At 48.3% G+C, this 26439-nt stretch overlaps 2 protein-coding genes across 4 annotated transcripts in view; both read right to left on the minus strand.

Annotated features, from left to right (window-relative positions):
* Positions 1 to 26439, minus strand: part of ptpro (protein tyrosine phosphatase receptor type O) — a 37582-nt gene that overhangs the window by 3145 nt on the left and 7998 nt on the right. Inside the window, exons 2-26 of one of the 3 annotated variants that reach the window (XM_021323692.2) lie at positions 25645 to 25906; positions 25225 to 25380; positions 24001 to 24153; positions 22770 to 23273; positions 22313 to 22474; positions 21855 to 22051; positions 20415 to 20535; positions 20143 to 20336; positions 19952 to 20063; positions 19131 to 19294; positions 18618 to 18738; positions 16947 to 17080; positions 15396 to 15534; positions 14862 to 14982; positions 12552 to 12620; positions 11211 to 11294; positions 8975 to 9010; positions 3974 to 4055; positions 3766 to 3856; positions 3611 to 3687; positions 2007 to 2141; positions 1227 to 1349; positions 999 to 1153; positions 532 to 667; positions 94 to 214 (exon numbers count right to left, since the gene is read on the minus strand). In XM_021323692.2, coding sequence (XP_021179367.2) covers positions 110 to 214; positions 532 to 667; positions 999 to 1153; positions 1227 to 1349; positions 2007 to 2141; positions 3611 to 3687; positions 3766 to 3856; positions 3974 to 4055; positions 8975 to 9010; positions 11211 to 11294; positions 12552 to 12620; positions 14862 to 14982; positions 15396 to 15534; positions 16947 to 17080; positions 18618 to 18738; positions 19131 to 19294; positions 19952 to 20063; positions 20143 to 20336; positions 20415 to 20535; positions 21855 to 22051; positions 22313 to 22474; positions 22770 to 23273; positions 24001 to 24153; positions 25225 to 25380; positions 25645 to 25906 — 3633 coding nt within the window. In that variant the 3' untranslated portion in view covers positions 94 to 109. Of the gene's footprint in view, positions 1 to 93; positions 215 to 531; positions 668 to 998; positions 1154 to 1226; positions 1350 to 2006; positions 2142 to 3610; positions 3688 to 3765; positions 3857 to 3973; positions 4056 to 8974; positions 9011 to 11210; positions 11295 to 12551; positions 12621 to 14861; positions 14983 to 15395; positions 15535 to 16946; positions 17081 to 18617; positions 18739 to 19130; positions 19295 to 19951; positions 20064 to 20142; positions 20337 to 20414; positions 20536 to 21854; positions 22052 to 22312; positions 22475 to 22769; positions 23274 to 24000; positions 24154 to 25224; positions 25381 to 25644; positions 25907 to 26439 lie in introns of those variants that run through there. The other 2 variants (XM_021323694.2, XM_036149180.1) reach the window with 2 other exon arrangements.
* On the minus strand, positions 5591 to 8025 carry LOC118566612. The gene is made up of 13 exons (XM_036149181.1): positions 7986 to 8025; positions 7871 to 7936; positions 7738 to 7800; positions 7568 to 7610; positions 7421 to 7483; positions 7294 to 7378; positions 7083 to 7166; positions 6768 to 7019; positions 6705 to 6725; positions 6599 to 6661; positions 6282 to 6344; positions 6051 to 6155; positions 5591 to 5630 (listed from the first exon to the last, which is right to left on the minus strand). Exons 1-13 carry the CDS (start codon positions 8014 to 8016, stop codon positions 5613 to 5615), a joined length of 957 nt encoding a protein of 318 aa, XP_036005074.1. The 5' UTR covers positions 8017 to 8025; the 3' UTR covers positions 5591 to 5612.

Genomic DNA, 26439 nt, shown 5'->3' on the forward strand with positions numbered 1-26439 from the left:
CACAGCGTGGAACGTTCTGGTTTCTGACTCTGGAGCAGAAGAACCTTCAGAACCTGCTGCAGGAACCGATCTGCAGGAGAACCTGGGACTCACGTCTGGAGGCGTCTCATTATGTCTTGCTGGCGTTTTCGTAGATGACGTCAGAGGTGATGGACTGCTGCTTCTTCTTCTGCCACATCAGGAGGACGCACTGATGGATGAAGACGTACTGCTCCTGGACACAAACACAAAGCTGCAGTCAGGTTCTGCGCTTCTGGTCGCCTTCCTTTGAGTCAAGCTTTCTGCTGGAGAAACATCTGGAAAGTGCCAGAAATACTGACTGGTCATGTTTCACAGAACCCGTCAGAACTTGCACACTTTCAGAGATCTGGATCTTGTTGGAATGTGGTTCTGTACGCTATTAAACCCCGTTAGCTTGGCAGCTTTTGCCTGAATCTTTTGTGAAAAGAGACTCTTATCCGCCTCGTTCCATCGTCCACGCTCCCAGCTGGAGGACGAGGAGCTGAAGGAGGCTGAGGTCCTGCTCCTCACCTCAGTCTGGACCATGCACACTCGGTGGGATCTCATCTCCGACACCATGCCCAGGATGTCCACGAACTCGTGTTCTCGGATGTGCTGCATGAGGCGATCCAGGGCGATGAAGGTGCCGGTCCGCCCCACTCCAGCGCTGAAACACAGACAGAAACATCTGGGTTCCTGTGGTTCTCTCATCAACATTAACCGTTCATCATCTCAGCAGATCCACTTCATGCTGTAAATAGAAACTGGGTCAACGCCAACATCTAAACGGCTTCTCCTGGTTTCTTCACTTTTTCTGAGCCACGCGGAGCTGGAAGGCAGAGAAATCATCCTGAAACCTCCCTGCTTTCATTCAGCTCCAGTTCTACCAGCCTGTCCAGAACCAGCCCGTCCAGAACCAGCCCGTTCAGAACCAGCCCGCTCAGAACCAGCCCGTTCAGAACCAGCCCGTTCAGAACCAGCCGCTGTGGCTGACCCACCTGCAGTGGACGATGATGGGATCTTTGGTCCTGTTGGCCTGCTGCCGGACGATGTGCACAAACTGCAGGATGCTCTCGATGGCGTTGACGGTGGGAACGCCGTGGTCCGGCCAGGAAGTGTAGTTCAGGTGGAGGACGTCCAGACTCTCGTCCGCCTGTAGGGGGCAGCAAAGAGTCACGGCTGCTCTCACTGAACGCTGCAACATCCCGCCAGTGAGGAAAACTCACATATCCAAGTCGAAACTTCCTGATGATCCACTCTGGAGCTCCTTCCTCAGAAAGCATCTCCACGCTGATGTCGCCGTACATCACCGGCTCGTCTGTGAACGGCCAGTAATGATCGCATTTCACCTGGAAACATGCAAAACGCAGCTGTCACGTGACAACCGGGCACCTGGAGGCAGGTAGCCTGGATCCTGTGCAGTGGCACCATCCAGCCAGCAGGGGGCAGAGTAGAGGTGCGTCCGCATAGAAACAACGTGCGCCGCAAACTTTAACTTTAACTTGACATGTACAGAAATGAACATTACGTAACGGTGTACTGGGACCTTTGATCTGCTGTGAAAATGTGCAGCAACGCAAAACTTTCTCAACCGATAATAAAAAATAAAAAAAACACAGAACTGACCCAAATCCGCAGAAATATAACTTCATTCAGTTTTACTTAAGCCAAGCAGCACCAAACCCCGTGTTTATTCACCGTTTTGAGCTTTTATGTTTTAAACCCGTAGAAAGAAAAACAGATTCAGCCTCAAACGACGCAACAAACCTGAAAATGATGGAAACTGCAAATATTCCAATATTAAGATTTAAGAAAAACATTAAACACAGTGGGAAAAACTCAATCATAAAATCATGCATTACTAAGGGTTGCCACCAGGTGGCAGAATGAACCTGCGTTAGCAAAGACAAGCCAGGTAGAAACGGCGCCGCCTTGTGGCGACCACCAGTACTGGCTGATAAACAGGAAGTTTGACCTGCAGTGTTGGGATTTGAACCAGCGCTCACCCTGCGGCGCTCGTTGCACTGCGTCAGCATGACGACGATGGGCGACTTCTGCTGCAGAACCATCTTCCAGAAGTCATTGCGGGTCTCTGGGAGCGGGCCCTGGGTGGCGATGTACTCATTGGAGTGTCTGTATCCCTGAAACAGAGGAAGCGCGGGGCGCACAGCTTCAGTGGGAGGTTCTACCTCCACAGGAACACGTTAAATAATCAAAGCTCAGAACATCAGGAACACGTTAAATAATCAAAGCTCAGAACATCAGGAAAGTTAAATAATCAAAGCTCAGAACATCAGGAAACCCAAAAAATCCATGCTTAGAGCTGAGAGGTGATGCAGATCCCTGGTGGGCCCCGCCCTGGTGGGTGTCTGGGTGACTGAATCACTATAAATGAGCCAAACGGCTCTTCCTTCTGCTGATGTTTTGGTAAATGAGACCAGTTCCTTTATTTCAAACCCAACTGGATGGATTAGTGCAGCCTAAAATTAGTGGTGTTACTTCCTGTTTCTGTGAGAAATCCAAAAACAGCTTCTGCTTCGTGTTCAGGACCTTTTCTCTGAGTTAGCTCCTCAACAAATCAGGCTTTAAATCTTAAATTATCGCCAGATTTAAGGGTTTTCTGTCAAAGAAGGGAACAGAAAACCTGCTGCCAGAGTCCAGACCCACAGCGGGGAAACGGGTCAGAACCAGAACACAGGGTTTCATTTCTTTCCTTCTTTTTCATGGACTTAAAGCTTAAAGTCTTTGGGCTGAATATGTTCCAGAGTCTCTGGTCAGGAATGAATCTTTTAGACCCCCAGGTCTACAGAGACCCGCTGACCCAGAGTTCCCAGAACCAGAACCAGAACCAAACCAGGTTTCAGCTCCTCAGCCTGAAAACCAGCAGAAACTGTTGGTTTGTTTAAATCAGACCTGAAAACATTTTTGTTCCCTGCAGCTTTTCCAGAAACACCAGCTTCATCATCTCCAGATGTTTTTAGGCCTTTATGTGATACTTTGAAGCCAAAACTGTTTTATTTTATTTCCTTTGGTTTGTTTCATGTAAAACATTTGAATTATTAAGTGTAAGAACCTACAAATAATGCCTAAAGCTGAATGTTCAGACTTTGGAACGTGTGAAGTCAGAGAAAAAGAGGAACGACTGAGACGTTCTCTGACGGAACAGCAGAGACCAACATGTTTCCATGCGGTGCTAAACGTCAACGTTCTGCTCAGCAACAGCTGATTGCAGCTTTAGCATCATGTGGACAAAGACTGAAGACGTGCTGCAGAGCTTGATCAGCTGATCTCTCATTGGTCAAACCTTAAAAACAACCGAGCTGCATCTCTGCATCAGTTTCAGGAACGTCTCTGAAACGCTGAGCTCCAGCTGTGATCTACTCTCTGGAGTCCAGATCTGTGGACTTCTCGTCTTTAAATGTGTCTTTTCTTATTCTTTAAGGAGCTCAGTGACGTTTGAGGGTTTAACTTTCCCTCTAAATCGCTCTCAGTGGACCATCAGCGCCCCCTGGTGGCCTGCCGTGCAGCACGGTTCTCATGGAGGCTGACCAACCGGACCTGCCAGGGTTCTGGATGTTAATGGACCTGAGAGACGGAGGCCGGTACTTACGGGGATGAAGTTGGCGTTGATGTAGTCGGCTCCTTCGTCGTTGTGCATGGATATCAGCTTGACTCTGCTGCAGTCATCTGAGAGCAGAGGTAAGGTCAGTTATTCAGAACCAGAGGTCCAGATTGGAGCAGGACCAGAACCGGGTCCGGACTCACAGGGCAGGATGTTGGTGTATCTGTTCTTCGGCCTGTTGACCGGCAGGTCTGCAGCGTCGTGGGACACGTCCAGACCGATGCTCTTCAGCTCCTGGAAAACATGCGACACGTTCAGAGTCGACACTGGAGATGAACCGTCAGGTGATCGGTCAACCAGGTGAGTCTGGTTGCCGCTCTGCGAGCAACTCCTGCTGCAACGAAGGCGTACCTCAAACTGCAGAGAGAACTTGTAGGCCGAGTCCTTGCTCATGTCCTTGAAGTAGGCCTCGAAGTCGTCCAGCTGAACGGGGCTGCAGACACAAACCATCACCGTCACCATCCGACAGCAACCATCCGACAGCAACCTGCATCCAACCACCAGCAACCTGCATCCATCCACCAGCAACCTGCATAAATCCGACAGCAACCTGCATCCATCCCAAACCATCACCGTCACCATCCGACAGCAACCATCCGACAGCAACCTGCATCCATCCGACAGCAACCATCCGACAGCAACCTGCATCCATCTGACAGCAACCTGCATCCATCTGACAGCAACCTGCATCCATCCGACAGCAACCTGCATCCATCTGAAAGCAACCATCTGACAGCAACCTGCATCCATCTGACAGCAACCTGCATCCATCCGACAGCAACCGTCACCATCCGACAGCAACCATCCGACAGCAACCTGCATCCATCTGACAGCAACCTGCATCCATCCGACAGCAACCGTCACCATCCGACAGCAACCATCCGACAGCAACCTGCATCCATCTGACAGCAACCTGCATCCATCTGACAGCAACCTGCATCCATCTGACAGCAACCTGCATCCAACCACCAGCAACCTGCATCCAACCACCAGCAACCTGCATCCAACCACCAGCAGCCTGCATCCAACCACCAGCAACCTGCATCCATCTGACAGCAACCTGCATCCATCCGACAGCAACCTGCATCCATCTGACAGCAACCTGCATCCATCCGACAGCAACCTGCATCCATCCGACAGCAACCTGCATCCAACCACCAGCAACCTGCATCCAACCACCAGCAACCTGCATCCAACCACCAGCAGCCTGCATCCAACCACCAGCAACCTGCATCCAACCACCAGCAACCTACATCCAACCACCAGCAGCCTGCATCCAACCACCAGCAACCTGCATCCAACCACCAGCAACCTGCATCCAACCACCAGCAACCATCATCCATCTGACAGCAACCTGCATCCAACCACCAGCAACCTGCATCCAACCACCAGCAACCTGCATCCATCTGACAGCAACCTGCATCCAACCACCAGCAACCTGCATCCATCTGACAGCAACCATCATACATCCCAAACCATCACCGTCACCATCCGACAGCAACCATCATCCATCCGACAGCAACCTGCATCCATCCGACAGCAACCATCATACATCCGACAACAACCTGCATCCATCCGACAGCAACCTGCATCCATCCGACAGCAACCTGCATCCATCCGACAGCAACCTGCATCCATCTGACAGCAACCTCCATCCAACCACCAGCAACCTGCATCCATCTGACAGCAACCTGCTTCCATCCGTCAGCAACCTGCATCCATCTGACAGCAACCTGCATCCATCTGACAGCAACCTGCATCCAACCACCAGCAACCTGCATCCATCTGACAGCAACCTGCATCCATCCGTCAGCAACCTGCATGCATCCGACAGCTACCTGCATCCATCCGACAGCAACCTGCATCCATCCCAAACCATCATCGTCACCATCTGACAGCAACCTGCATGCAACCACCAGCAACCTGCATGCAACCACCAGCAACCTGCATCCATCTGACAGCAACCATCATCCATCCCAAACCATCATCGTCACCATCTGACAGCAACCTGCATGCAACCACCAGCAACCTGCATCCAACCACCAGCAACCATCATCCATCTGACAGCAACCATCATCCATCTGACAGCAACCTGCATCCAACCACCAGCAACCTGCATCCATCTGACAGCAACCTGCATCCATCCGACAGCAACCTGCATCCAACCGTCAGCAACCTGCATCCATCCGACAGCAACCTGCATCCAACCGTCAGCAACCTGCATCCATCCGACAGCAACCTGCATCCATCTGACAGCAACCTGCATCCATCCACCAGCAACCTGCATCCAACCACCAGCAACCTGCATCCAACCACCAGCAACCTGCATCCATCTGACAGCAACCTGCATCCAACCACCAGCAACCTGCATCCAACCACCAGCAACCTGCATCCATCTGACAGCAACCTGCATCCAACCACCAGCAACCTGCATCCAACCACCAGCAACCTGCATCCATCTGACAGCAACCTGCATCCATCTGACAGCAACCTGCATCCATCCGACAGCAACCATCATCCATCCGACAGCAACCTGCATCCATCCGACAGCAACCATCATACATCCGACAACAACCTGCATCCAACCACCAGCAACCTGCATCCATTTGACAGCAACCTGCTTCCATCCGTCAGCAACCTGCATGCATCTGACAGCAACCTGCATCCATCTGACAGCAACCTGCATCCAACCACCAGCAACCTGCATCCATCTGACAGCAACCTGCATGCATCCGTCAGCAACCTGCATGCATCCGACAGCTACCTGCATCCATCCGACAGCAACCTGCATCCATCCCAAACCATCATCGTCACCATCTGACAGCAACCTGCATGCAACCACCAGCAACCTGCATCCATCTGACAGCAACCATCATCCATCCCAAACCATCATCGTCACCATCTGACAGCAACCTGCATGCAACCACCAGCAACCTGCATCCAACCACCAGCAACCATCATCCATCTGACAGTAACCTGCATCCATCTGACAGCAACCTGCATCCAACCACCAGCAACCTGCATCCATCTGACAGCAACCATTATCCACCCCAAACCATCATCATCACCATCTGACAGCAACCTGCATCCATCCACCAGCAACCTGCATCCAACCACCAGCAACCATCATCCATCTGATAGCAACCTGCATCCAACCACCAGCAACCATCATCCATCCGACAGCAACCTGCATCCATCCGACAGCAACCTGCATCCATCTGACAGCAACCTGCATCCATCCACCAGCAACCTGCATCCAACCACCAGCAACCTGCATCCAACCACCAGCAACCTGCATCCATCTGACAGCAACCTGCATCCAACCACCAGCAACCTGCATCCATCTGACAGCAACCTGCATCCAACCACCAGCAACCTCCATCCAACCACCAGCAACCTGCATCCATCTGACAGCAACCTGCTTCCATCCGTCAGCAACCTGCATGCATCTGACAGCAACCTGCATCCATCTGACAGCAACCTGCATCCAACCACCAGCAACCTGCATCCATCTGACAGCAACCTGCATCCATCCGTCAGCAACCTGCATGCATCCGACAGCTACCTGCATCCATCCGACAGCAACCTGCATCCATCCCAAACCATCATCGTCACCATCTGACAGCAACCTGCATGCAACCACCAGCAACCTGCATGCAACCACCAGCAACCTGCATCCATCTGACAGCAACCATCATCCATCCCAAACCATCATCGTCACCATCTGACAGCAACCTGCATGCAACCACCAGCAACCTGCATCCAACCACCAGCAACCATCATCCATCTGACAGCAACCTGCATCCATCTGACAGCAACCTGCATCCAACCACCAGCAACCTGCATCCATCTGACAGCAACCTGCATCCATCCGTCAGCAACCTGCATGCATCCGACAGCTACCTGCATGCATCCGACAGCTACCTGCATCCATCCGACAGCAACCTGCATCCATCCCAAACCATCATCGTCACCATCTGACAGCAACCTGCATGCAACCACCAGCAACCTGCATGCAACCACCAGCAACCTGCATCCATCTGACAGCAACCATCATCCATCCCAAACCATCATCGTCACCATCTGACAGCAACCTGCATGCAACCACCAGCAACCTGCATCCAACCACCAGCAACCTCCATCCATCTGACAGCAACCTGCATCCATCTGACAGCAACCTGCATCCATTCGTCAGCAACCTGCATCCATCTGACAGCAACCTGCATCCAACCACCAGCAACCATCATCCATCCGACAGCAACCTGCATCCATCTGACAGCAACCAACATCCATCTGACAGCAACCTGCATCCAACCACCAGCTACCTGCATCCAACCACCAGCAACCTGCATCCATCCGTCAGCAACCTGCATCCATCTGACAGCAACCTGCATCCATCCGACAGCAACCATCATCCATCCGACAGCAACCATCATCCATCTGACAGCAACCTGCATCCATCCGACAGCAACCATCATCCATCCGACAGCAACCATCATCCATCCGACAGCAACCATCATCCATCCGACAGCAACCATCACTGAGGGAATGTTCTGCTGAGGAAATGTTCTGCTGAGGAAATGTTCTGCTGATGGAAGGTTCTGCTGAGGTAAGGTTCTGCTGCGGTTCTCTTTAGAACATCCAGGTTTTAAAGGATCAACTGTCTGAGCAGAACATGGTGGAAACACGTTCTGCTGCAACATCAGAACCATTCCTGATCTCAGACTCCAACACGTCCCAGAAACCAGATTTCTGTCCTCCTGCAGCTGTTCTAGGGTGGAGGACACCGAGTCATGAGGACCTCCAGCCGTTGGTCCAGTTCCTCCAGCAAACTCGCCTCAAGCCGTCCAACCGGACCGGGTCTTCTGTGGAGGACCGGTCCAGACAGCAGGTAGAACCATCAGCACTGGTACCCCCAGAGAAGCTGGACCTCCTGCGGAGAACATCAGGCTTCTGCTCAGCAAAGGCTGTAGAGCAGGATGAAGGTTCTCCAGATAATCTCATGAGGTTCTATCAGCGGGTGATGGTTCTGGAAGCAGAACCGGCTGACGGATCAGAGTGGGTCAGTCCGGCTTTAGCTGCTCTTGATATTCCTCCCGGTTCCTTGGATGGCTTCAGGATGTTCATCTTTGTTCTTCTGGACTCTGTGAGGAAACTGGAGATGTTCTGAACATCTCGGGGACTTCCAGGATTCTGGACCGAATCAGGATTAGCGTTTCGCTCTGAACGGTTTCTGGGAGGAGTTGCAGTCCGGGAAGCAGGAGCAGAGACGCTGCTGGTTGAAGGAGCAGCTTTTATTTTGAAGGAACCTGCCTAACCAGAGGGACGAACACAAGCTGCAGGATCCGTTACCTTGTCAGCTTCCGTTTCTTTAAAGCCGTCTTGCTCCTAAAAGACACAAACACCATCATCTCCACCATCATCATCATCATCATCATCATCATCAGCAGCAGCAGATCGGACCGTCTGTGCAGCAGCAGCACTGCCCCCTGCTGTTCACGGCCATCAACTACAACCAGCTGACCTTTTTCTTATTCCTCAGGTTTAGCTGCAGCTCACAGCATCGTGTGGACGATCATCAGAACTTATTGACAGCACAACCCGTCCCACTCTGATGATTATCTAAATGGTTCTGATCCGTTTCCGTTGTTAACTTTTAACATAAAGGTTGAGTAAGGAGGAAAAGAGCTGCTGCGCAGACAAGTCCATCGGGTCATAGAATACCGCATTTCCTCAAAATAAAATATTATTTTATTTACTATCTAAAATGTTTTCAACAAACAGAAAAATAATTTTAAACTTAAGATTGTATTGTTTTTGTTTATAATGTTATATTAAAATAATATACATTTCTAGTTGAAACAAGTCATATTCCATGTTAATAAAACAAATCTAGATATAAATGGCAACATTTGGATAAATACTGTAAAATTATAACTAAATTAAATTATTTAATTGATAAACCTTGTGTTTTGGATTTATTAGTGTGGGTGAAACAGAGACATATTCTTGCATTTTGTCTGATTCATCCAGGATCCATTTGGGTCGGCTGCAAATGGGAAAACTGTATGACAAAGTTCTGTGACCATATTAGAGGAAATACGGTATTCAGATTCAATTAAAAAAGGAAACAATTAAAACGCTCACAGTGTTGCAGCACATTTATCAGAATCAGGGGGAAAACAGAAGCTTTTATAACCAGATTTGAAGCCTGTGGCTGAAAGTTTCTATCTGTATGAATTTTATATGATAAAAAAACAAAAGAGGTCATTTTCACAAAGCTGTGCTTTTAATATAGATTTTAATGTGCTCTTGTAAATGAAAAATTAAGGAAGTTTTGTTATTACTGTATAAGTAGGAGCAGGTTCCAACATATTTTCAAATGTGATTCATTTTTCGGTAGAAAACGAAACCGTTTTACTTTGAAGATGAGAAAACGGCAGTTTTACTTCCTCCTCGGGCGCACATTACAGAAAAAAGAGATTTTTCAGCCACAGCCTTCCAGAAGACTTTCCTAGAGGAGCCTAAACATCGGATCAGCACCATGCAGACAGCTGACCTCCACCTGAATCTGTTACCCCGTTTCATCAGTCAGGATCTTTCACTAACCTCTTCATGCTTCATCTCTGAAATTCTCCCATTTCTCCCACAACTTTGATTGTTGCGAGGAAAAGAGACGCAGCTAACCAGAACCATGCAGGTCTACAGAGACTGAGCTACAGAGTGACTGACGGCATGCAGCAAAGCAGGGTTAGCATCATGCTGTCGTACATCCACCATGTTAGTCAGGGCCACCACAGCTCAACATGCTGATACATCTGAAGGTTTCCTGCAGATTCAGGACTTCCAGAGTGAGGAACATAAAAGTTAAAGGCAAAAAGAGTCTGGTGTTGTCTGTTAACCTGCAGAAACTCATTAAATATCTGAGAAAAGAAATGCGATTAAACCAAGAACAATAGGAACAGAAGAACACGTCCCTGTGGGACGCTGGATAAGAACCCAATACAAAGTGGTTCCTACTGTTCTTGTTTATTTCATTTAAGCTTAATAAACCCAGAGACTCCAGGTTTTTATTGGTGGGGACTTCAACAAATTAAATCTGCAGTTTTATTTCTGCCTTTTAATCAGTTCTGATTTAGTTGATTAACACATAACATGGTCATGACAGGGTTTTATTTCCAGCCTCTGGGTTTTGTAATGTCTGTCACCAGTCAGAATTAGGCTTTGAATGTTAAAATGTGAATGCTATAAAACAAAAAGGCATCATTTTTATTTGTGGAATACTGATTTGCAGAAAGCTAAATTCCCGCCAGCCGTCCACAGAAAAAAAATCTGACAAATTGGTCTGTGGACAAATGATGTAAGTGTGGAAAATCAGTGGGCCAAGAGTAAAGCCATGAGGGACACCATGGCGTCCGTTTCTGCTCATTTTATTTTATTTATCAGCAAAGCGGTAAAACAACACCAGACTACTCCACCAGCTCTGGATCTGCTTCTTCTAATCGATTAAAACGGTGTCTCTGATAAACACTGTGGACTGTGGTGGTGGCGTAAACATGCCCCTAAGGTGCAGCAGGCGCTTACTTACCACGGATTAATATAAAAAGCCAAAAGATAGTCAGTCCAAAGGCAGGATGGCAGGAGGGTAAGGAAGGCAAAGAGACTTCTTCGCCTGAAGGGGTTCAAATAAACACACAAACACAAAAAAGAGAAAATAAAGAGAACAGACACCATGGGGCGACAGGGTGGGGACAAAACATGGAGCTCCATTAGTAAAGAGACACAGAGCTTCACATTAGTGCAGAACACAGAGCTAATGCATCATGCAGCCGCCGCTCAGAGACGCCTGCTGTCTCTGCAGGACAACAGGCGTCTGTCTGCAGCTGCAATGTCTCAGGGAACGACGTCCAGCATCAACCTATCACATCGCTGCACCCTCCAGACTCCGCCCACAACGCCTCGCCCTGACTCAAACTCTACTCTGTCTGCGCCCCAGAAAACGACGAGCTCAGCAGGGTTTTTATCTTTTTAAGCCGCTGAGCAACATTAAGCTGCAGGACAGGTCAGTTAGCAGCGGCGGCGGTCTGGGAATCAAACCTTAACACAAACTCATTTTCCTCTTTATTAACAGCAGAACATCCGCTTCACTGATCCATCTGTGCTGGAAGAGTTCTCCCTCATTTTATGACAGATAACCTGCTGTAGCAAAGGTTTAACTATGAAACAGTCCTGAAGGCAGGTGATGCACACAACAGGAACTAAACATCTGAAAGGATCATCTCCATCCTGCATCCATGGGGGGGCAGGCTCTTCCTCCTCCTCCTCATCATCATCATCATCATCATCATCATCATCATCACAGCCACATGCACAGTGAAAGCAGAAACACAGCTCACCGTCACAGTCAGGACGACACTCGGATGAAATGTGCGTTTAGTGATGGGGGGTCAGAACATGGAGGGTTCTGCCTTCACTGACCGTCTTTCAGCTCTTATATTAACCTCAGGAACCAGAACTTTCAGCCACGCCGCCGCTTCTGTTCTCAGAGGCTTTTACTTTGAAAGGACGACTCATTTCTGCCTTAGAAATGACTAAAAACAACAATCTTAAAGCGCTAGAATCTGAGCGTTTATCTTCAACAAACAGCTTCTGGTCTCATCATCATCATCATCATCATCATCATCATCATCTTAAAGGGCCACAGACCAGTTAAAACCTGCAGCCTTAATCTTCATCATCAATCTTTCTAACCACTAATCTGCTTCCTGTTGGGTTTATGCAACTGAGAAATGAGGAAGTGATGCCGAGGCGAGCCGACGCCACCAACAGACCAAACCGTCTGCTGCCTCAGCGCCACGCTGCATGTGGTCTAGGGATGAGCAGCAGAAGAAGAGGAGGAGGAGGAGGAGGAAGAGGAGGAGGAGCGTACCAGTTGTAAGGAAGCTTCCCATCCCGCTCAAACGAAGCGAAGTTAACGAAGGTCTCGGCGCCGGAGTCTCTGCAACACAAATCACACGATGAGGGTGTGGGTAGGGATCGCTGAGGATTGGGGAAGTCGCAGATATTTGATGAGTTCACAGGAAAAACAGGAAGTCAGCAGGAAGTAATGTGGGTGAAAAATAACAGAAAATCTGCCGCTTTATCTGGGCTGAGCATAAAACACTTAGATCAAGCAACTCATATAAATAAATAACATGAAGTGCAACAATATAAATAAGGGAAGTAACAAATGACACTGGCCAAAAAAAGAAACTATAAAAACATAAAGTGACATCAAAGTAAAATCTTGCAGATTTAAAAGCTTCACTGAAAAGAAGAATCAAATCATTTATCATTTTAACATAAACTCCTCTTTAGAAATAATCTTTTACTGAATAAATTCAGAATTTACAAAACAAAAAAACTTATATAAACTTTTTTTTTAAATCAGGCTTAAATAAAAAACACATTTTGTAACAAATATGTTAAAAAGATTCCATTCTATATACATTCAAGACAGAAGAACTTTTACTAATTTTTACTAGATTTCTTTTACTAAAGTACTGAAAATAAATAGCAATTTTTTCAAAGATCAATTTTGCTAAAATAGGACAGAAAATGAAAACCGAAAAATTCAGAAAGTAAGCTCCAATTTAAAAAAAAAGATTAGAAACATAATAATCCAAAATAAGTAAATTCTAAAGGTGTACCTTAATAAAATACAGAAATAGAGCCTAATAAAAACACATTTGCCAAAAACTCTATAATTAATAAATCACTATAAATTTCAACTGAAGTTCATCATAAGCGTAAGTAGCAATTAAACAATAAAACTAAAGAAGAAAAGATGCTATTTATCTTATTGTTCTTTCCTAATTTTGTCTTTAACATAATTGATTTGATTCATGGATTTATAAAGTGCTTTAAAACATCCAAATAAGGAGACTAAACGCATACCAATTAAACAATGACAAAAAATAAATCAGTTAAAGAAGGTTAACGACATCTTGACGGTTTCAAAATGACGTCTTCGTTGTGTAAAAATGTCAGATTAATGTTTTCTGTCTCTTTAAATATTGTAAAACGTTTCTGATCACTAATTATTTTTAGACAAACTTTCATAAAAAAGAACAAACTGGACATAAAAACAATCAAAAAGGAACCAGATCACATAACGGAGTTTGCTGGCTATCATCTGCATATGGAGTGATTTTAGGAAACCTTTGAAGGCCTTCACCCAAACCTTTCTGCTTCTACTCCAGGGGTCCTGAGGACCAGGGGTCTTCTCCCTGGTCCTCAGGACCCAGTGTTGATTCAGACGTGGTGGAGCAGAGACTTAAAACCTGCAGGACGCTGGGTCCTCAGGACCAGGATTGAAGAACCCTGTTCTACTCCACCTGGTTGGGGAACCAAGGTCCACGGGCTAGAACTGTAGCTGCTGGGTTCCCAGGACCTTCACCCACCTAATTAAATAAAAAGGATGGCTGGCCATGGTCCAAAACCTTTCCTGCTTCTAAAGAATCAGGATCATTTTCAGACCACAGTGCTTTCATATTGTTCTGAAGGTTCTTCTCCTTCATAAACCCAGTTTGATGATTAATAAAACACGACCTAGCCTCATGCTAATAACTGGCTTTAGGCTGCAGGAGGAAAACTCCTCTGGGTTTTCCTTTTTTAGGATAGGAGAACTATTTGGTTCTGCTTAATGCCGGTGGGAAAGGAGTGATGGAACATGACGCGTTCCAGTGAAGCGCTTAGAACATCAGAACGTTATCTGCTGGTGGGGCTTGTCTGAAGAAGCTGATCTGCTTCACACGCTGATTTCTTCAGACGCTGATTTCTGGGCTTTTAATTCTGAGGCTGTGAAATCACTGGGAGGATCCCTGATGCTGTGGCTCTTTGTTTTCCCTCGTTGTTAACAGGAAGTTCATGTGAATATTTTTAACAGCAGCTGTTATTCGACCTAAATAAACCAAACCAGCAGCGCCTGTGATCACGTGACTTAATAGAGGAAACTCAGACTGTTCTAGCTGCTGAAGCCAGGAAGTTCTTCAGATTGGCTCAAATGGAACATGGAGAACAAAGTCCAGCAGCAGACCGGGCTCACTTAGGTTCTGGAGCCGGTTGGGTTCACAGCACCAGGTGGTACCTGAGGTGGTACCTGAGGTGGTACCTGAGGTGAGGTGGTACCTGAGGTGAGGTGGTACCTGAGGTGGTACCTGAGGTGGTACCTGAGGTGGTACCTGAGGTGAGGTGGTACCTGTTCATCTGCAGCTGCTTCTTCCTGAGGACCAGCAGGAAGAGGACCAGCAGGCTGAGGAGCAGGATGCTGAGGACGGCCAGAGCCGAGATGGCCGCCACGCTCGGGTTCATCTCTTTGGCTGCAGACGCACAAACAGAGGCCGTTACATCATCAGGGGGCGGAGCCTATCCCGCTGTTATTCCAAAGCCAGCCTATTGTCTCTGTCCCCCTTCCTGCTCAACACTTTCACAATAAAAGCTTCATGCTGGCCTAAGGCAGTTCAGACCCGGCGCGTTTATCAGAGCTTTAAATTCCAGTTCTATAAACTAAAAGGCGACAGGAAGTCTGGGTTTGCAGCTTCCTGTTGGAATCTAATTCCATTTATTTAAAATCTGCTCGCCTTAAAACGTTTTCATTTAAAAATGCTGATTTACCTGCTGAGTGTTGCTAGGAAACAACCAATCAGAGCAAAGCTGAAGATGCCACAGTGCTGCGGTTCAGTGAAGAGATCAGAACCGCAGCAGCTGGGTTTGGGGCGTCGGCGCCACCTACCTGCGGTTCTGATGGTGATGCGTGCGGGGCGGCTGGGCGTGCTGTAGCTGAAGCTGGTGACGGTGCAGTTGTAGCTGGACGATGGCATCAGACCAGACACCGTCAGGACGTGAGAGGTGGAGGTGATGGGCTCAGCGGCCTGCAGCACAAACCAGCACACGTCACACTGGAACAGAACTTCTGACCCACTTTCTGCTCCAGAACAGAACTCTGCGTGTTTCTGCAGCATCTGCAGCCTGGAGCATGCTCAGTGCACCGGGGAACACGAGGAGAACCGTTGGGAATCAATCCTGCGATCCGACCCGACCCGATCCAGAGGCTACCACAGGTCCTAACATGAAGAGTCACAGAACCCGACCCACTGATCCAGGTTCTCCAGAACCGGCCGAGGATCCCAACGGATCGCTGCTGCATCGCTCCTACATGCTTATGAAAAGCTCTGGGGACCCGGCAGGTTCTGGTCCAGCTCGGATATCAGCCTCTGGATATCAGCCTCTGGACTTCCTAAGTCCTCAAACTTCAAGAACTCCAGAGGAGACCAGAACCAGAACATTTACTGAGGATATGTGTGGTTCTGATTAGACTGGACCACAGAATACTGGACCTGTTGGGTCTGGATCAGTGGCTTCTCAAGACCTCCAGAATTTTATATCAAACTCCAATAAAAGAAAAAACAATGATAAAAATAAAACGTATTTATAAAATAAACGACAACAAATAAATTACAATATAGAAATAATTACTGTGAAAAAAATAAATAACAATAAAACGTTGTGGAAATCTTTACTTTAAAAATAAAAATGGTTCTGACCCTGGTTCTGATCCTGGTTCTGATCCTGGTTCTGATCCCGGTTCTGATCCCGGTTCTCAGCCTAGTTCTGATCCTGGTTCTGACCCTGGTTCTGACCCTGGTTCTGATCCCAGTTCTGATCCTGGTTCTGATCCTGGTTCTGATCCTGGTTCTGACCCCGGTTCTGATCCCGGTTCTGATCCCGGTTCTGACCCTGGTTCTGACCCCGGTTCTGATCCTGGTTCTCAGCCTAGTTCTGATCCTGGTTCTGACCCTGGTTCTGACCCTGGTTCTGATCCCAGTTCTGATCCTGGTTCTGATCCTGGTTCTGATCCTGGTTCTGACCCTGGTTCTGATCCTGGTTCTGATCCCAGTTCTGATCCTGGTTCTGATCCTGGTTCTGACCCTGGTTCTGATCCCAGTTCTCAGCCTGGTTCTGACCCTGGTTCTGATCCAGGTTCTGACCCTGGTTCTGACCCTGGTTCTGATCCCGGTTCTGATCCTAGTTCTGACCCTGGTTCTGATCCTGGTTCTGACCCTGGTTCTGATCCCGGTTCTGATCCCGGTTCTGATCCCGGTTCTGACCCTGGTTCTGATCCAGGTTCCCCGCTCATCGCCATCGTTCTGTCTCCCTGAGACTTAAAACCGACCCAAACGGCTGCAGCTCAACATCCAGATTTAACTGCGGTTTAGCCAGATTCCTGCTGGGTAAAGCGGGTCAGAACCAGCTGGTTCTGGTTCTGGAGCCTGAGCTGGCTTACCTTCAGCTCCTTGCCGGCTGTGTTGGGTCTGCAGAGGACCTGGCAGTAGTCCACCACTCCCTCCTCGGTCCACAGCAGAGTCACCGAGGAATGTGTGGCGTTGACGGCGAACAGCGAGCGGGGCGGAGCCGGTTCTGGAGGGACCAAAACCTCAACGTCAGTTCACAGAGGAGAGGGGCCGGGCCGGGCCGGGCCGGGCCAGAACCACTTCCTCTGAGAGGCCTTAAAGACGCCCAGAAGAGGAAGTGCACCATGACAGGTTTGTGTTTCGCTTTCAGAGCAGAGAGGTCCGAATCAAGCCCGTTTCACCGGCTGGAGGTTCTGACTAGAACTGGTTCTGATCAGCGATTCTTCTCCAAGCTGCCGACCCGAGTCTGAATTATTCAGAGCAAAAATACATTTAAAACCATAGAAGCTGCTTTATTGTTCTGCTCCAATCCTGCTGGGTTCTGGTCCGGTCCGCTGGGTTCTGGTCCGGTCCGCTGGCACTGCAGCATCTTCTGCTGGACCAGAACACGGATAGCAGGCTGTGGAGGTGGTGCCACTGGACCCACGGTTCTCTGGACCCAGAACTAACACAGACGTGGTTCTGAGCGCCCCCTGCTGGCAGAACGCAGCACTACACGAACAAAATGCTTCAGGAAAAGTTGGATTTTTATTTTTCCTGGTTTAGGATTTTAAAATGATTCAAAAGGTTCAGACGGTCAGAATAAACCTGCGTGGCTTTTCTTTAGCTGGGCTTCCTAAATATTAAAATAAATTAATAATAATAATAATAAATTAATTAATTTCTCAACAAAATTCAAACATGACAAAAGTTTGCATTTAACTGGTTGCATAAATTATCTAAACTTATTGAAAAGTCAGAATTACACAAAACTAATGAAACCATAAATACATCAAATACGTTATTGTAATAATGAAATAAAAATGAAATAGTGTGAACTTTTGATTTTGCTCGATTATTTTAAGGTTTTGCGCATAAAACAATTAATATTTATGAAATTTAGAATAAAAAATCTTATTTTGTTATTTTTCGGGGCTGCAGGGGATAAAGTGTCTGGTCTCTATTGACAGCAGCATCTGGACCCGATGGTTCCTAAACGGGTCAATAACTTCACACCAGCGGTCAGCAGCAGACCCAATAATCCACATCATCAGTTCATGTAGGACGTCTTCAGTGCTCAAGTGGAACGGGCAGAATCAGAACCAGCAAACAGGCAGAGACCCGAGAGAGCGTGGTTCTGCACATCCGCCCAGAACCGCCATGCCGACTGACAGCGGACGGTACCTGGAGGAGAACCCACGACGGATGAAAGCGTAACGAGACGTTCTTGATAAGAATCTGAAGATGAAACTCTTGATCGGTTCTGGAGAGACAGTCCAATCCATCAGAAGGAGCGGAACCAGAGAGCCCAGATTGACCCACAGAACCAGACAGTTTGTGGGCCAGTTTCTCCAAAGCAGAACGTTCTGAAGTTCTGTTCACCAACAGCGGCACATTTTCACTGTTATCATTGCTTTTTACCCAGAACCACTAATGGACTCTTATCTGCTGATTAACAGACGGCTGCATGTGTCCTAACCAGCCAACCTCTGAACATGAACAGGATGTAACAGACAGAACCAAACGGGTGTGTGTGTGTGTTCTGGCTGTGTGTCGGTTCTGACCCAGCTTGATGATGTTGGGAACAGACGTGTTCCTGCTCCGCTCCGTGCACGCCGTCACCGTCAGGTTGTAGATGTCTCCAGGAGGCAGCGGGAGGCTGGCCCGCATGGCGTTCCGGGTCACCTTAGAAACACAACACACCGCATTCAGAGAGAGGCTGCAGCAGGACCGAAACCCATTAATGGTTCCACATGAACCGGACCTCAGACAGGAAGCAGGTCCGGTTCTAACCACATGAACCGGACCTCAGACAGGAAGCAGGTCCGGTTCTATCCACATGAACCGGACCTCAGACAGGAAGCAGGTCCGGTTCTAACCATGCTGCTAGTCAGACAGTGGAGCCGACCTGAAGGAGACACTCAGCTCCTCCTGACCCAGAACAAGCTGCTGAGGTCTGAAAACCATCATTTGGTGCAGCCGTGTCTCTGAACCTGAAGACCACAGCACCTAGGTGGACCGGATCGGGCTGAGCCGGGCTCCAGGTGGAACCACGCACAGGTGGACCGAGAACTTACATCAACCGAGTAGCTCTTCTCAGGTCCCTTCTTGCCCACAGCCACCACCTGCCAGTGCAGCATCCTGGAGTGAGACAAGTCGATGAAGAGCTCGCCGTACGTCCAGCGGACGAACAGAACCCCCTGAGAGTAATCCACCGAGGAGATGTGAGGAGCTTCAGGAGCTGCAGGAGAAGCAACAGCGGAGGTTAGAGACCAAACACCTGAAAGGAGGCGAGAGTCAGAGAAGATGCAGCTCAACAAACAGAAAGACCTCTGGTTCTGGTTATGCTAACATGTTTAACTCTTGGTTCTGGTTATGCTAACATGTTTAACTCTTGGTTCTGGTTATGCTAACATGTTTAACTCCTGGTTCTGGTTATACTAACATGTTTAACTCCTGGTTCTGGTTATGCTAACATGTTTAACTCCTGGTTCTGGTTATGCTAACATGTTTAACTCCTGGTTCTGGTTATGCTAACATGTTTAACTCCTGGTTCTGGTCACCTTAACATGTTTAACTCCTGGTTCTGGTCACACTAACAGGTTTAACTCTTGGTTCTGGTCCCACTAACGGGTCTCAGTCCTGGTTCTGGTCCCACTAACGGGTCTCGGTCCTGGTTCTGGTCACACTAACGGGTCTTGGTCCTGGTTCTGGTCCCACTAACAGGTCTCGGTCCTGGTTTGGTCACATTAACGGGTCTCGGTCCTGGTTCTGGTCCCACTAACGGGTCTCCCTCCCTATGCAGATCAATCCGTGGTGTCGTGTGTTCTCCTGTGTCCACAGAGCGGCACCACTACAACGGGTCGGGCCGGTCCGCTCCAGAACCCCAGGCTGGTACCTGTCACAAAGTTGACGGTGGAGCTGTCGCAGCAGGTGAGCGGGGGCTCCCCCCAGGTGACCATGGACACCCTGAAGTTGTAATACCAGGCGGGCAGCAGGTCGGTGACTCTCTGGGAACAAACGGAGAACCGCAGTGAGACGGCGAGCGGCCGGCGCCACCAAGGCGAGGCGGTGAGAACGCTGCGTTACCACGGTGGCGATGACGGAGGCGGTGGCGGCGATCTCGTAGTAGGTGGTCCACTCGGATGCCAGCGTGACGGGGTTGAAGAAGAAGGTCTGCAGGATGTACTTCCTGAAGGCCACATGGTACGGCCGCTGCCAGCTGAGGATCACCGCCGTCGGACTCAGAGGGTAGACGCTGAGCTCGCGTACGCCTGTGGGCTCTGAGACAAAAACACCCCCCAATGAGTCGGTACGATTCCCGCGCCCCACCCCCCCCAGGGAAGACGGGGGGTGCTCACCGATGTCGATGATGACGGGCTCCGATGGAGGGCTGATCAGAGGACCGTTGGTGTGATAGACGACCACTCTGTACTGGGCGCCAGGTGTCAGGTTGCTGATGATGTCACTGGTGGAGTTTTCCTGTGAGAACAGAAAGGCTGAAGAGATCTGTGGACAGAACTGACGAGGAGCCTTTGAGCATAACTCCAATTTTTATTCACATGATAAAACCTATTTCCTTGTAGAGACAAAAGTTTCAGTTTCACTTAACAGACTAATTCAAACAGCGCCCTGTTTCTGAAATGATCCAGATCCATCCAAGCGTTTTTACAGCAGGTTCAGATCTACCAAACTGGTTTCACTCCAGATCAAGACCTACCAGATCAAGTTGCCTGAATGTGTGCTCGTTAGTTAGTGCGATTGGGTGAATGTGGCTCAGCGTAAAATGCTTTGAGTGGTCAGTATGACTGGAAAAGCGCCATATAAGTCCATTTACAAAACTGGTTTCACTCCAGATTTAGATTTACAAAACTGGGTTCACTCCAGATTCAGAATTACAACACTGGTCTCACTCCAGATTCAGAATTACAAAACTGGTTTCACTCCAGAACCAGATTTACAAAACTGGTTTCACTCCTGAATCAGATTTACAAAACTGGTTTCACTCCTGAATCAGATTTACAAAACTGGTTTCACTCCAGATTCAGAATTACAAAACTGGGTTCACTCCAGATTCAGATTTACAAACCTTGTTTCACTCCAGATTCAGATTTACAAAATCGGTTTTACTTGAGATTCACATTTACAAACCTGGTTTCACTCCAGATTCAGAATTACAAAAAAGGGTTCACTCCAGATTCAGATTTACAAACTTGGTTTCACTCCAGATTCAGATTTAAAAAACTGGTTTCACTCCAGACTCAGATTTAAAAAACTGGTTTCACTCCAGACTCAGATTTAAAAAACTGGTTTCACTCCAGACTCAGATTTAAAAAACTGGTTTCACTCCAGATTCAGATCTACCTAAGTGCCTTTTCTCTCAATTGCAAATATTTATATTTCAATCAAAAGGCAGTATGGTACTTTATTCCCAATTTTGAGATTATTAATGAGATTATTAAACTGGTTTCACACCTGATTTTCAACTATCAAACGGGTTTCCCAACAGTTTTAGATTTTAATTTCGCCGCAGGTTCATATATATTTTAAATGACTCCTTGCCTAACGTTGATTTCGACCAACTGTGGGCTTGCGTCTGCGTGATTTCTAAATTCGTACAGCACTTGAACATGTCACACTGTGTGAGCTTTTACAGCAGAATCGCTTTAACTCGGGTCTGACCAACACCAGTTTTACGATAGATGGACATTATGCCATGGATGTTAATCTGGAAAGCTTTTTCGTGCCGCTGTTAGCATCTTCCCTGCTGCTCTGAACCAGCAGCTGGACGTAAGCGGTACCTCGCTGCAGTACGCGTTCTCCATCCTCTGGCTGAGGCTGGGCTTCAGGCAGGTGGTGGAGACCACCGACACCAGGCTGCCGTTGTGGTTCTGAGAGGACGGAGCCCAGGAGACGGCGGCGGTGCTGGAGTCCAGCAGTCTGACGCTGACGCCCTGAGGACGCTCCCGCAGCTCCTCCAGCAGCTCGCCACTGGGACCTTCATGGATTCACATGGAGCCATTAGAACCAGCACAGACAGCAAAGTGGATCTAAACAGAACCTTTAACACTATTAACGTCTATGTGATGATCCAGGAGGAAAGCTCAGAGCTAAAAAGGTCTGTTGAGTGAAAAATGAAACAACCTTTAATGAGAAAGTGAGAAGATGACGAGATGAAAAAGGTTTGGTTTCAGAACCGTCAGCTGGGTTCTGGATCCCACCATCCAGCACCTCTAAAGGTTCGTCTCCACGGACTCACTGAGGTAGAAGGTGAAGCCGGTGTCGGCGCTGCTCTCTCGGGCCTCACAGTCTCCGGATGAACTCAGCGTGGTGACCTGGACCTGGTAGGTACCCGGTTCCGTCAGCTCCGTGAAGAACTCGTGCGTGTTCTCGTCCACGGTCGCCGTCTCTGTGGAGTTACCTGGAGAAGAGACGGAGAAGGTGAAGATCTGGGGGCAGGAAGTCCGTCAGAGTCCGGTTAGCTGAAGAACCCGTCCGTTATTTATCTGTCTGGAGGTTCTGATGCCATCTGTGTAACGAGCTGCAGACCTCCTCATAAGGTCCACATCTCACCTTGGTCTGAGAACCTGTTTCTGAGGTCCTGAGCAAAGCCAGACGTGTGTGTGGGCCCAGCAGGAGCCCAGACAGAACCTCTACCTGACAGAACCTCTACCTGACAGAACCGGACCTCCCCACGGCCCGCTGCAGCTGCTCACCGTCTCTGTAGATGTAGACGTTGAAGCCGTCGTAGGAGGTGGGGGGTCTGGGAGGCAGCCAGCGCAGCTCCAGGAGGATGGGGGGCAGCCTGGTGGGCAGAACCGGGACCTCAGCGGGGACGGCCATGGCGGACCCCGGCTCGTTGGAGTCCTCGTACTCCGACACCACGGCGTTAACAAACTCCTCATCCCCGTCAGCCGGAGACATCTCTGTGGGCTCCAGCCAGAAGCTCTGAGGCTCCGCCTCCTCGGTCAGGTTCCTGCTCTCTGTCCGGTTCTGAGTGGTGTTGAGGGAAACCTGAGGCGTCAGGGCTAAGGTTCCCTCCTCGTCTGAGGCCGTCTCCTCCTCAGGCTGCGTCTCCGGCTCCTGCTGCTCCTCCATCAGCGGGACGTCCCGGGCCGGGCGGGAGGACCGCCGGCCGTCCTGCAGGTCGGGCAGCTGGCCTGCAGCCCTCTGGCTCAGGGCCATGATCTTATAGGAGATGTTGAGAGGAGCGTGGGGCACTGAGGAGGAGACAGAGGAGGGTGAAGATCTGCAGGTTCCTAAACCAGAGTCAGCATCACAGAGCATCCACAAAACAAGTTACATTTTATTTAAATTAATGTATTTGCCCTTGATTTGAGCAGGTAAATTATATTATCTGCCAATGGAATGAGTATTTCTACCTCTAAAATACAACAATTAGATATTCTGCACTTGAAATAACATGATGGAGATGAATTGTTTCTATTTTAAGTGCAGAAATCTTAGTCACCTGCTCAAATCAAGGAAAAATACTAATTTATTCTGAGTTCTATTTTTGCATCATTCCCATCAGGAACACTGCTGGAATTAGCCTGAAATTAGCCTGAAATTAGCCTGAAAACAGCCTGGAAAGATGCGGAACGCTCTGAGGGACAAAGTGTGAGGAGTTTGATGGAAGTGCTTCTCATCAGATGTTTCATCTGAACGTTTCCATCAGAGCTGCTTCTGTATGCAGGACGGGGAACGTCTGAAGCCTATTTCACGTTTCAGTGGGCGAGCTGCGGGTTCTGAAGTGATTACAGGAGATCAATAATGCAGGAGGAGACCGACGGAGCGAGCTCATTACTGCCTTTCTGAGACGATGACCTTTACCAGCTCAGTCTGCAGCAGCTTCCTCGCCGTGAGGACAGGAAGCTGCTGCAGAGAAAGCGCTGCGGTTCTGACCAACGGTCCAGATTCAGCCAGGTGAGAGGCGGGGCCGCTCACCTGTGCGGTGGTGCAGCGGCGTGTGGGTGATGTCGCTGTGGGCGATCAGAGACGTCTGGAACACGGTGGCCTCAGAGATGAGCTGGAAGGTGATGTTACGGTAGCACATTCCTGGTAACCAGTGCTTAAACACCGTCTTTCCTTTGTAGAAATCTGCAGACAACAAGCAGAACAAACCATGAGGACGAAGCAGGAAAGCTCCCAACAGATTAATCACATCTCAATACATTTTTATTTTATAAAAACTCAATTCTGCTTCCTCTACTTTCTGAAGAATTGTGTCTAACCGGATGGGAAAGAGTCCATTTATCTCCAGAAGAACTGAGCTTGTAATAAATCTAAATACTGAGTCACTACCAACCATCATTTAACGAGACACGCGTGACTTTCTGATCATTTTAGAGACAGAGGGGACACTCCTTCCAAGCTCATCAGTCTACTCAGCTGCTTCACCTGGTGTTGCTCAAGGGTTCAGCATTAACTAATGACGCTAATACAACCTGCTCTTTGGACCCTGCTTGGGTTTTAAAGGACCAGTGGTTAGTTCTAGGACCCTAACACTGATTACTTTAATTTTCTGCCTGTTTTATATCAGCAGGTTGTTCCTGTCCTGAAGGAACCTGGAATAGACGCTGACACGTCTGCATCCGTCTTCTTCCTCTCAGCTCACTCCTGCGTTGGTTTAAACTTTACCTTTCATTGCTATGCTGACGATCTGCAGCTATACGTACTCAGATCTAAAGGCACAAGTCTTTTAAAAATCCCTAAAGCGTGAAGAAAAACTGCCAGTGAGCTTTTCCTGTGGTTCTGTTGGTGTTTTAGTTAAAGAACCACGTGTTTATTCTGCTCATTTTAACTTTTACCTTCTGTTTCATTGTCTTTCTGTTCTTTATCTTTACTGTTTTATCTCCTTGTAACCTTTCAGCGCTTTGAACAAAAGCTCTTTATAAGTAAAGTTATTATCATGATCTAAATGCTTCAGCTGAAGCTGATTGGGCAGAATTAGAAACTGAAGCATCAGAAAATATCACATCTGTGTTCTGGAGGAGGATTTTGTGTGTGGATAATAATTATCTGGTTCTCTCCTCCTTCATCTGGTTTTATATGTTATTAAATATTAAATTTCCATCAGGTAAAGCTGGAAATTAGATTTTTCCACGTGGGCAGCAGGTTTCCTGACACGCTGAGGTCAGAACCAGTTCAGCGTTAACGGATCAGATTCACCTTTATAGAGCATGTAGCGGCGCTCCTGTCCCTCAGTGTAGCTGATGTTGACCCGGCTGAAGACGGTTCTGATGGGCGGGTCGATGTCGAACACCACGCCCGTCTCTGGAGCCTCCTTGTAGTCCGATATGTAAGCGGCGCGGACAGGAAGCGGTTCTGATGGGACAGAACAGCAGAACCATTAACAGGAACTGTGGACTTCATTAAGGGTCACATCCTTTACACTCTGGATAATATTTGTTATTTAATCATCATTAAATGGATTTTTCTACCAATGTTCTAGATAAATGACTTTTGCATGGAGGCAGCTGCATTTGTAACATAAGCATCAGTAAAATATCTGCAGCTCTAATATCTGGCATGGTTATAATTCACAATCAGCTCATGGTCTCAATCTAAAGTCTCACAAAGGTGTCTTACTCGTGAGGACAGGGACGCTCTTCGTGGGTCTGGACCAGCTCTGTCCCAGTTTGACCAGCAGTCCCGCCGTGTAGCAGAGGCCGTGGAACGAAGCGTTGAACAGCAAAGGCTCACTGGTGTTGATGAACGGAACCAAGACCAGCCGAGGTTCTCCAGAGATCTGCACTGCGTAGGCCGTGGCGTTCTCCTGAAGGTCGGCATGCTCAAGCGTTGCCACGATCAAACCTTCTTGGTTTGTGGACACCTGGAACGCTGACAGCGTCTGAAAACAGAGACCAGTGGTCCTTCAGCATGCTGGAACCCAAGAAAGGTTTCATGAGCTTCTGCAGATTAAAAATAAACTTTAACTGATGCGGAAAGCCGTGCTCCTTATCAGCCTCTCTCTTTTGAGCTTTTCAGAATTAAAGTACAGCTTTATAAAATACTAGATTGCAAAGGTAACAAAGAAAGGGGGATGGTGCCGAGGTAAGCGCCCTGAGGAACTCCACCTGGAAGTGGAACATCAGCGTTTTTTCCACATCAGGTCCTGGGATGTTTTTTTACTTATGAGCTTTTTGTTTCCACCGTTCTGAAAGGTCTGAGAACCTGTAATTAAATCAGCTTGATGAGTTCTGAGGAAGCTGTGAGACAAAGTGCACCTCTGGTCCAGCAGGTGGCAGCAAAGCTTAAACACGAGTCACCAGCAGTCCTGGCAGTGAGGCACAGAACTTTGAACACTGAGCTATATAAAACACTGGAGTGCTGATTGGACAGAAAAACTGAAGCCACTGGCCGCCATCTTGCTACTCCCTACTC

This window comes from Fundulus heteroclitus, chromosome 17 (genome assembly GCF_011125445.2).
Source record: "Fundulus heteroclitus isolate FHET01 chromosome 17, MU-UCD_Fhet_4.1, whole genome shotgun sequence".
In the NCBI taxonomy this organism is placed as follows: Eukaryota; Metazoa; Chordata; class Actinopteri; order Cyprinodontiformes; family Fundulidae; genus Fundulus; species Fundulus heteroclitus.

Coding starts and splice junctions, on each gene's coding strand:
- LOC118566612 (XM_036149181.1), bottom strand. CDS start 8,016: ATGCAGGTTGCTGTCAGATGGATGCAGGTTG. Junction 7,937..7,985: donor TGTCAGATGGATGCAGGTTG/CTGACGGATGGA, acceptor GGTAGCTGGTGG/TTGGATGCAGGTTGCTGTCA. Junction 6,662..6,704: donor TTGCTGGTGGATGGATGCAG/GTTGCTGTCAGA, acceptor GGGTGGATAATG/GTTGCTGTCAGATGGATGCA.